Below are 11,520 nucleotides of genomic sequence, written 5' to 3'. Positions count from 1 at the left end.
TACAATGATAATTAAAAAGTAGGTATTATGAAAGAATATACTTATTAATTTAAAACTTAAATCACATATTTGGAAAAGATCGCGGGAAGTCCCCAGATAAGGCCGAGAAAGATGTCATGATACGGCACTCCAGCAAACCATAGAGAGTCAATGCTAATGCGTATTGACTAGCACTGTACTAGATCTACGTGTTAATAATAATAGACTTCTAGCAGCATTTGCTCACATGAATAAAGTCAATACACACATAATACACAAATGCACACAATATGCCGATGCGGCTATAACTATTAGCGAAGTTTGACAGCTAGACTTACAATTTGATTTTTTTTTATATATATTTTTTTTAATTAAAGTACCGATTTTTAGTGAAATCAGTTGAGTTTTGTACAGTGGTGTTTGAAACGTTGAGTATAATTAGCACGGCCAGGCAGTGGCGGATCCACCCCCTGGGAAGAAAAAAAAGGGAAAAAAAGGAGGGAAAAAAAGAAGGAAAAAAATAAGAGGAAAAAAAAGGAGGGGAAAAAAAAGAAGGAAAAAAAAGAAGGAAAAAAAAGAAGGGAAAAAAAAGGAGGAAAAAAAAATAGAGAGAGAGAGAGAGAAGGAAAAGAAGGGAAAGAGGAGAGAAAGAGAAAGAAAGAAGAGGAAGAAGAAAAGAAAAGGGGAAGAAGTGATCGGGGGGGGGGGGGGCGAAAGAGCCTCGCCTCCCCCCTCCCCAATCAATAAGAGAGAAGGAAGGAAATAGAAAGAAGGGGGTATCAGTTGCTATTTTCCCGCCAAAATGTGGATGGGGTGGGGGTGTGGCAAAATGCCTTTGCCTCCCCCCCCCCCCGGCCCGCCAACAACGTGTGGAGAAGGGTGGGGGCCGAAATGACCTTGCCTCCCCCTCCCCCCCCCCCCCCATCAAACCTTAAAGAGGGAGAAAGAAGGGAAGGGAAAAGGAAAGAGGAGAGAAAGGGGGGAAAAAAATAAGACTGAGGTAGGAGAGATCAGTTGCGATTTTTCCGCCAACAAAGTGTAGATCGGGGGGGGGGGGGGGGTGCGGGGCACTGGCGTATTAATTGGGGGAAATAAAATGTAACCGTGGTTTATTTTAATTCCATAACGGTGGTTTACACATAATGCTGAAATGACATAATTTTCCGAGATTTTTCCTCATTCTTTAAAAAATTATACTTTTTTATGCGTTTGTAAATTAACAGCCAGGCAAGAAATATGCTTCTTGAAATGCCTACATGTCAGGGCCCGCGGAACGGCGGGGATCGGGAGCCTCAGCTGCCCCCCCCCCCCAATAATTGAAAAGCATTTTAAAGAGAAATAGAAAGAAAGAGAGCAAGAAAGAAAGAATAGTTAACTACCAGTGTCACAACAAAATAAGGTATCAAAAATTGCTCATCTGACCGTAATTAAACGCCTAAAACCCCTGAGCTTCCGGGGTCTCTGCCCCCGGGACCCAACCAAGGGCCCTTGGTCAGGCCACTTGATACTCATCTGACCGCAATTTAGTGCCTAAAACCCTTGATCTTCTGGGGGCTCCGCCCGCTGGACCTCACGCCAATCAGTGTCCTGCCAGTGTCACAAATAAGGTATAAAAAATGTGTTCATCTGACCGTAATCAAATGCCTGAAACCCATGAGATTCAGGGGCCTTTCCGCACCCTCGATCCCACCAGGGGCCCTGAGGCGGGCCCCTGAATGTTTATCTGACCGTAATTTGCCTTCAACCCATGAGTTTCCGGGGGCGGACAAGGTATCAAAAGATATTCATCTGACCGCACGAATCGTTTTCTTTCTCAGATGATTTAATGAAACGTAAAAGCTTCCGCGCTTCGCGCGGGAGGGGGACAACTGTATTCAGACGAGGATTATTTTCGAGAACTGTACAACGAATCGTCTTGTTTCTCTAATAATTAAATTAAATGTCAAAGCTTCCGCGCTTCGCGCAGGAGGTGGGATAACTGAATTTAGACAAGGATTAAGAGTCGAGAACGGTACAACGAATCGTCTTCTTTCTCTAATGATTTTATGAAACGTAAAAGCTTCCGCGCTTCGCGCGCACGGATGGGAGGGGGGGGTAACTGAATTTAGACAAGGATTAAGAGTCAAGAACGGTACAACGAATCGTCCTCTTTCTCTAATGATTTAACGAAACGTAGGCCTACAAGCTTCCGCCTCTTCGCGCGGGAGGTGGGGTAACTGTATTCAGACGAGGATTATTTTCGAGAACGGTACAACGAATCGTCTTGTTTCTCTAATAATTAAATTGAATGTCAAAGCTTCCGCGCTTCACGCAGGAGGTGGGGTAACTGAATTTAGACAAGGATTAAGAGTCAAGAACGGTACACCGAATCGTCCTCTTTCTCTAATGATTTAACGAAACGTACAAGCTTCCGCCTCTTCGCGCGGGAGGTGGGGTAACTGTATTCAGACGAGGATTATTTTCGAGAACGGTACAACGGATCGACTTGTTTCTCTAATAATTAAATTAAATGTCAAAGCTTCCGCGCTTCGCGCAGGAGGTGGGGTAACTGAATTTAGACAAGGATTAAGAGTCGAGAACGGTACAACGAATCGTCTTGTTTCTCTAATGATTAAATTAAATGTCAAAGCTTCCGCGCTTCGCGCAGGAGGTGGGGTAACTGAATTTAGACAAGGATTAAGAGTCAAGAACGGTACAACGAATCGTCCTCTTTCTCTAATGATTTAACGAAACGTACAAGCTTCCGCCTCTTCGCGCGGGAGGTGGGGTAACTGTATTCAGACGAGGATTATTTTCGAGAACGGTACAACGAATCGTCTTGTTTCTCTAATAATTAAATTAAATGTCAAAGCTTCCGCGCTTCGCGCAGGAAGTGGGGTAACTGAATTTAGACAAGGATTAAGAGTTGAGAACGGTACAACGAATCGTCTTCTTTCTCTAATGATTTAATGAAACGTAAGAGCTTCCGCGCTTCGCGCGCGCGGATGGGAGGGGGGGGGGGGAACTGAATTCAGACGAGGATTAAGAGTCGAGAACGGTACAACGAATCGTCTTCTTTCTCTAATGATTTAATGAAACGTACAAGCCTCCGCGCTTCGCGCGGGAGGGGGGAGGGGAAAACTGAATTCAGACGAAGATTAAGAGTCGAGAACGGTACAACGAATCGTCTTCTTTCTATAATAATTAAATCAAACGTCTAAGCTTTTCGCGCTTCGCGCGGGAAGTGGAAACTGAATTCAGACGAGGATTAAGAGTCGAGAACGGTACAACGAATCGTCTGCTTTTTATAATAATTTAATGAAACGCCAAGGCTTTCGCGCTTCGCGCGGGAGGGGGGGGGAATTCATTCAGCTAAGGGTTAACAGTCGAGAACGGTACAATAATTCGTCTTCTTTTCCTAATAATTTAAGGAAACGTCTAAGCTTCCGCGCTTCGCGCGGTAGGCCTATTACCCACACCCCCTAATTTTCCCTCCTTCACTTCCTGGGGGGTCCATTTTGGGAGCCAAAATGGCATATATAAAGCGCAATAGGGAAATTTGGTGTCTTCCACCCTAATTCATATATTTTTTCGCCAATTACACTGTGAAGTTGTCTGAGGTATAATAAGGATTCATTTTTAATGATATTGCGTCATAAAACTTTTTCACTTTGACCTTAATGGGGACGCAATTTGCGAAAAATTGTGAAAAACTGGGAAATATTACATAAAAATTGTGTCCTTCTTCTTTCTTTTGGGCTAGGATTTTGAAATAATAAGTGGAAATGGCATTATTGTGTGTTATTATACAGTGGAATAATTGTGAAACATATCACATGTCATTAACACTGTTATTTTTAGGCTGTTAATATAAAAATCAACCCTATTTTAGTATTTTATCAAATGAATAACTTACTTAAACACCAAATTGCGCCAAACACCTTCAGATGACAATATAACAACATTCTCAAATATCAACTTCTAGGCACTGTAATTGCATCAGTCAATCAGAAAGTTGACAAATGATATATGTAATATTTTTTTCAAATGCAAAATAATACGAAAATTACCTTTTGTTTTGTTGATATGGTCCCCCCCCCCCCCGAATAAAAAAAAACAACAGAAACAAGTTGAGCTATTTTGTTCCAAAATACTTGTACATGACACAATCTTGATCTAAATCAAAGAATTATTTGGAAACATTTTCCAGTTATAAACAAAACATAAAATAAAATCGGGAAAGGGGTAACCACCTACTTCGTGGTTACCATGACAACAGGAAAGGTTCATCAGACTTCCAGTAAAAGTCAATCGCTGCCACTATCTGGAGCATCCTCCCTTGTCCGGTTTTCACAGTCTCCACCATGATAGCATTTGCAGAGAGGAGTGCAGGGCAAATCGTTGTTGGAGCAGCTACATCGTCCCTTACATCCTGCTTTGCAGCCACATGCACATTTGATGAGTTCAAGTACTGCCCGTGGTGCAGGGAGCGCAAGACACTTGACTGGAAGACATCCTCGATTATCTGAATACCATCCATTCTCTTCGATAGGAGGAAGCACTGGGTAGTTATAGTCTTGTATGATTTATCTCTCATCGTGATGTAATTGGCAGGGAGGATGTGAGGTAGTAATGCGGCACGAGTTGGAGGTAACATCTCACATTCCAGGTTCTTTGATCGAAACAGTTTCCATCTGAGCGATGGTAGGGTTGTTTGACCTGATGAACAGTAAACACGACATATGAAATGCTCTAGTGCCTTCACCTGTGTTGGAAGCTCTTCATTGCTAGGCTCACCCTCGCCCAGTTCTTTGAAGCAGATAATGACAGGATCATCATCATCAAGCTTTAAGTAGGCATTGATCCATTTCTTCTTGGATACCCCAACAAACTTTCCTCCCCAGTCAGCACCAGAACAATTATGAAGTCCAAGGAGGCCTTGACATTTAATGTCCAATGAATTGAACCCGCTCCAGCACATCTAATTCTCGTTTCTTTGTACCCTTGCCTGTAGAAAATTGTAGAGAAGTGGGCACTGCATTGTTTCCACAAGATGCTAGATGAATTAAGAGAAAGAGGACATCAGTGTCAGGGGACCAGACAGTAATTTCTCACAAGGCACCACTATAGCAGTAGAGGCAAGGACTTGATTAGGAATCAGGGTATATATCAGCCTCTTCATGTGTGTGCGCCTCCTCAAAATCATGTCCCTTGATGATCGAAGGTATCATACACAACCACTAGCTTGAAAGGGCTGTCCATCTACGGTGAAAAGTTATCGCAGCCCCTGACCTAACAGGCACGTCAGCTTTTTCTTGGTTGACGATGAAGATAGAAGCTCCTTGATGGACATTGTGAGCTTCATTTCTGGGTGTTTTTCGTATTCTACTGATGTAGTTGCCCTCTTTTGTCGAGTCTTGTTATTTAATGACTCTTCCATATATCGATCAAACACAACTCGACCTTCATCATAGCTAGCCATCATCCCTTCGATGCGCCTGTTGAATGCATTCTGCAGGTCTGACATCTTTTGCATGGCAGGTGTCTTTTTCATGCCTTGAAGTACACCAATGACGTCAATTATCAGCACCTTGACAGGAAGATCATGCAAGAGGTTAGGTTGTTGGGTTGCTCCAGAAGAAACCTACGTTATCTCATGTTCTACGGTAACCAGAACCTAGCTCTTCCTGCATCATTTCAACCTGTGGGGAAGTTGAATGATTATCCTCCACGACGTCAGGCTGTTTTACAGCATCGGGAGGTTCTGCCTTTTTCATCTTCAACTGCATGCATCAGACTTGCTTTGTCTGTTGGGATGTACATGTTGTATTTAGGAACTCAGAGACATAAAACTAGATACAATGAACTTAGAAGTTGAGATGATTTAATCTATTCCAAGATGTCCGATCATATTGTCATCATGTGTACATAAAGGGGATTGAGCCCTCGACGTTGACTGTTAGCACAGTCTTACAAACACAACATATTTCCCTCCTTTAAAGAGATGAATAATGTTATATAACTAAGTCCAGATATGAGTTCAAAAGTTTATAAGTCCAGAAATAAAACTTGTTTATTAACAACAAGCCTGAAATTTTATTAACCTATATTGAGCAATTGTTTCATATGAGTCCAAAACTTAAACGTTCCAGTTTTTTTAATTTCTATGCTCAATACTTGTCGGCTCTAAGGATTTAAGATCTGTAATCTCGTAGATATCCAGGTCGTCTCCTTAGACGCTGAGAACGACGAACAGTTCGCGATTCTGCTCGCTGTTGCTCTTGATCTTCAGTGCTTGTAGGGAATGGAAAGGTGTCTTCCCAATCGCTTTCATTCATATTGCCTGGCTTGCTCGCGATAAGGCGTCTGGTGTTCCATCGCGTTCCGTCATCTAGTACAAAAGCATTCGAGCCGAGCTTCTTCACGATCTGTTTGGGTTTCGATACCCCCGAAGCTAGCTTGTGCTTGCGATTTGGACGCTTTACACGAACCCAGTCACCGATAGCGAATTTCGGTGTGATTGCTCGTCTGCGTTTGTCAGTGTACGCTTTCATGCTTTGCTGTTTCCTCTCAATCTCTCTCGCTTCAGCCTGTGTGCTTGCAGGCTCTGAAACCGGTGGTTTCAGGATGTTGAATGGCATACGGAGGTTCCGTCCCAACATCAACTCTGCTGGAGTCTTTCCGGTTAGCGAATGAGGTGTTGAGCGATACGTGCGTAGTAGGGTCTGGATGGCCTTATCGAAGGTCATTCCATCTGCGAGATTCGCTTTCAAGCTCTCCTTGATTACCCGGTTGAAACGCTCTACGCCGCCATTGCTTTGAGGGTTGTAGCAAGTTGTGAGGCGATGTTGAATTCCATTAACGGCTAGGAATTCTTCGAACTGTTCAGACGTGAACTGTGGTCCATTGTCCGTGGTGATAGATTCTGGAAGACCCCACTTGGTAAACATCTTCTCCAAGATGCTAATGACTGATGTCGTAGTGACTGAGCTTGTTGCTGCTATCTCAGGCCACTTGCTATGGAGGTCGTGTACAACTAACAAAAATCGCTGACTTTGAGGAGCGGCTTGGACTTCCCCAAAGATGTCGACTTGAAGTTGCTGCCATGGCTTCTTCGGCCATGGGGTCGGCTGCAGTGGTGCTGGCCGCGGTTGAGTTTTCTCGCTGAGAGTACACGCTTCACAAGATCTGACGAGATCTTCTACGCGTCGATCGATCGCTGGCCACCAGATTGCTTCGCGACATCGTTGCTTCATCTTCACCACACCTGGATGACTTTCATGTGCGGTTTGTAACACACGATGTTGAAGCGATTTCGGGATTACCGCTCGGGTGCCACGGGCGATACACGTGTCGTCGAAGATAGCTAGCTCATTGCGAACACAATGATATGGAACGAGGTCTTCGGAAATCTCTCTAGGCCATGCTGTTTGGAGATAATGACAGACCTTCTGTAAAGTTGCATCTGCGGCTGACTCTGTTTTCAGCTGCTCACGTGTCACAAGCTTTGCGGTCACGTGAGAGATCACCATAAGAACGTAGTCTTCGACGTCGTCTTCGATGTCGCTTCTTGCATGGCTATCGCGATTGCTATTCGCGTTCGGTGTACGGCTAAGCATATCTGCTACTCGGTTGCGTGAACCCGCGAGATATTCGACCTTGAAATCATATTGGTGCAGTCGATCTGACCATCTGTAGATGCGGAGTGGGCGGTGTCCAGATCCTGAAGTGCTCAACAAGGTTGTTAAGGCTTGATGGTCAGTACGAAGTGTGAACTTGCGACCGTAGAGGTACATATGCCAGTGTTCGCAGGCATAGATGCATGCGAGAGCTTCGCGTTCTCCTGTAGAATACTTTCGCTCTGTGTCCGACAACGCTCGAGATGCGAATGCGACCGGACGTACACTGCCGTCGATCGTTTGCGATAACACTGCTCCGATAGCGAACGCTGACGCGTCTGTAGTCACGTACGTTTCAGCGCTTGGAGTGAAGTGAGCGAGAACTGGCGGCTCTGCGATTCTTCCTTTGAGCGTGTTGAATGCGGTCTCTTGTGCGTTGTGCCATTCCCAAAGCGCGTCCTTCCGGAGAAGCTTCTGCAGAGGTTCTGCGATTGCTGCGTATTGTGGCACGAATTTGCTGTAGAAGTTCGTTGTTCCCAAGAATGAGGCTAGCTCCTTCACATTCGTTGGGGCTGGGAGTGTTCGGATAGCTGCAACGTTGTCGAGTGTAGGCGTCAGACCATCTGCAGTGACATGATATCCCAGAAAATCAATGTCCGAAGCAGCGAACGTGCACTTGGCCTCGTTGAGCGTCAAGTTATGCTTGGCGAGGCGCGTCATGACTTCTGCTAATCGTTGATCGTGCTGAGCCTTGTCCTCTCCGAAGACTACCACATCATCAAGGAGATTCAACGTGCCCTCGATTCCAGCTAGAACTGAAGAAACGATTTTCTGGAATGCGCTAGGTGCTGAGTTCAGTCCATAGGTCATACGGCGATACTGAAACATGCCTATGTGTGTGTTGAATGCAGTGAGATGGCGGCTCTGCTCTGCTAGCGGAACCTGGAGATAGCTACGTCTCATGTCTAGTTTAGAGAAAACTTTAGCTCCGTGGAATGAAGCTGAAAGTTCATTCATAGTAGGAAGAGGATACTTATCCGGAATGATTGCCTTGTTGACCGCCCTCAAATCTACACAAAGTCTAAGATCTCCATTCTTACGGCGTGCGATGACCAGATTAGACACCCACGGGGATGAATCGATGCGCTCGATGATGCCATCGGATTCAAGCCTATGAAGTTCCTTTGAGACTTCATCCCTGACAGCTAACGGAAGTCGACGGAGACTCTGTGCAGTAGGTGGGACTGAGGAATCCACCCTTGGTGCATGGCAATATCCTTTGCATTTACCAAACTCATTGAAAAGTGCAGCATAGCGTTCTCTATACGCATTGTCTATGAGCCGAATGCGTTCACCAGTGTGGTCGTTCATCTGAAATCCTAGGGCGTCGAACAGATTGACTCCCATAAGGCTCTCGCCCTTCGCTATGTAGAACGTAAAGCTGTCGAGATGTACATCCTTGTACCCGACAGGAAGCTCAACCGTGCCCAGAACGGAAATCAGTGTAGGTGGTTCACCATATGCTATGAGCTTGCTCGATGTCGATGACATGCTACAATGTGAGAAATGTCGATGATACAGTTTATCACTAAGAATTGACACTTTGGCCCCCACATCAATCATCAAAGAGAGGTTAGTACCAGCAATCTGCACTTCACATTCTTTGAACTGACCTGAATTTGCTGAAGAAATCCGGTCTGAGAGTGTGAACACGCTGCTTGCTATGTCGCCCTCTATTGGTTCATCAACGTGTCGAACTGAAGATGCACTTTTCTTGGTAGCTCTGCATACGCTAGAGAAATGGTTCATCTTCGAGCACGAATTGCAACGTTTTCCAAACGCTGGACACGCTTTCGGAGGGTGTGTCCGTCCGCAGTTCGAACACGACTTCGAGTTAGCATGGTTAGAGCGAGCTTTGTTATGATATGGTCGTTTGATGTTCTGTACTGGAGTTGCCTGATGTGCAGTATGACTATGTCCTGTACTGGCACTCACAGTCACATCGTGTTGTTTGAGGAGCTTGGCGTCCAGCATTGCGGCTTCGATCTGGATCGCTAGATCGAGCGCCTTCTTAAGTGTCAGACCGTCATCCTCCATTAACAGACGTTCTCTAATACGGGGAATAGACGTCTTTTCGATTAGTTGATCTCTAACCAGTTCATCGTTTAAGGTGCCAAACTTGCACTTGGATGCCAGTTCGGTTATGGCTGCCACATATTGTTTTACTGGCTCCCCATGACCTTGTACTCTCTGTCGGAAACGATATCGTTCAATCATCACACTTGTTTTTGGCCCAAAATATTTCTCAAGTTCATCAACAGCTTTATCGTACGTACCGGTAGTAGACACTTCCAGCTGTCCGAAGATCCGCTGCCCCTCTGCGCCCAAACAGTGGATCAGGATTGCGCGGCGGAGGTCGGGTATCTCCGCTGTGTCCAACCCGCTTGCAGTCAAATACGTTTGGAAGCTCAAAATCCATCGTGACCAAGGCACAGGAGGTTCTCCTGGGGTTGCTAGGAATGGGTTAGGTGCTACAAGACCTATTCCAGCCATTCTCGTCGCCAGATGTTGTATTTAGGAACTCAGAGACATAAAACTAGATACAATGAACTTAGAAGTTGAGATGATTTAATCTATTCCAAGATGTCCGATCATATTGTCATCATGTGTACATAAAGGGGATTGAGCCCTCGACGTTGACTGTTAGCACAGTCTTACAAACACAACAGTACAAAGAACCATCGACAGCACATAGTGAACGGGAACCACTGACATTTTATATTCACCTTTTGTTTCCGCAAGTTTAGGAACTAAGCTTGGGCGGCTGCCTTGAATGATAAGGAATCTTCCCAGCAATTGACGTTCCTCCCGCAACTTGATGACCTTGTCTCCAACATGCACTTTCCTTTTCTCCATCCAGTTCGAAAAGGATTTCAGCTTCAGTTTCTTCAATTTGTCCCACACCAAGAGGGTTGATGATGAAGGCAAGTGATCAGATACCAACTCTCTTTTCTGCAAAGTGGAGAATGTCACTTTTCGCCTCATTTAATTTGACACAAGTGCCGATGAAACCAGACTCTTCAATAATATTGTGTCTTCTCCTTGAAAGGATTGACTCCGCAGTGCAGCTCGATTATGTGGCGTATTTTCAGAGCATTCTTCTTTGACCTCACTGCAATGTCTCCTGAGAGCTGATGATGCTCCTTCCTCACTGAAGCTCCAGTAGCTTTGGGGAAGTCATTGATTTACCAGAGCAGCAAGGTGAGGTGTGGAAGCTAGTGACTAGTCGGTCCAGAGCGGCTTCATTTCTTATGAGTCCAACCATCCCACCATTCCCCTTTAGTTTCTTGATTTCTTGCTCTAGAGCCTGATCAGTGAAGAGTAGAGAAAAGGGTATCTCTGACTTTGCCACCACAAGGTCTCCAGACTTGAGGGCATTCCATATTTCTGGATCATCCTCTTCTAGGGCAAATTCATTTGAGCAAGATGGACTGGCATCAGGCGAGCATAGTTCAGGAGATCACGAGCAAAAAAGTACTTGGTGAGTATTATATTTTGGTTATGGTTCTACTGTAGAAGTCATGATACGGAGGCTTGGAGGTTAATATGTACAGGTGTCTTTATTAGAACAATACTACGTCATGATTCAATGTCATGAGCCATGTTGAGAACTCTAGTCTATTCAAGACTTACATAATATCAGCACATCTCCCTTTCCAAGAAGGTTTACATTCTTTTTCCACAGATATAACATATCACATTATTTTTAACACTTTCTTTTGAACACATCACTGGATATTAATTTTAGTTTCAATATGTTTTCCAAATCTTGAAACAATGCATATATGGCGAGCGTTGGGTTTGTTTTGATCTGTTTCAAATACTTTTCAAGAAATAAATGATTTTGTGAGTTGTTTCTTTGACAATGCATTCACAATATTTT

The 11,520-nt window shown here is 44.6% G+C and overlaps 1 protein-coding gene across 1 annotated transcript; it reads right to left on the bottom strand.

The window, feature by feature from the left end:
- Positions 1 to 6,152: 6,152 nt before the first annotated feature.
- Positions 6,153 to 10,130, bottom strand: LOC100888323 (uncharacterized protein K02A2.6-like). Its single transcript, XM_003731259.2, has one exon. The coding sequence runs from the start codon at positions 10,128 to 10,130 to the stop codon at positions 6,153 to 6,155; it is 3,978 nt and encodes a 1,325-aa protein (XP_003731307.2).
- Between the last annotated feature and the right edge of the window lie 1,390 nt (positions 10,131 to 11,520).

The sequence above is a fragment of the Strongylocentrotus purpuratus genome, unplaced genomic scaffold (assembly GCF_000002235.5).
Source record: "Strongylocentrotus purpuratus isolate Spur 01 unplaced genomic scaffold, Spur_5.0 spur5_scaffold_8, whole genome shotgun sequence".
Lineage (NCBI taxonomy): Eukaryota > Metazoa > Echinodermata > Echinoidea > Camarodonta > Strongylocentrotidae > Strongylocentrotus > Strongylocentrotus purpuratus.
Note: the sequence above shows the minus strand (reverse complement) of the source record. Positions and strands in the feature narration are given on the sequence as shown.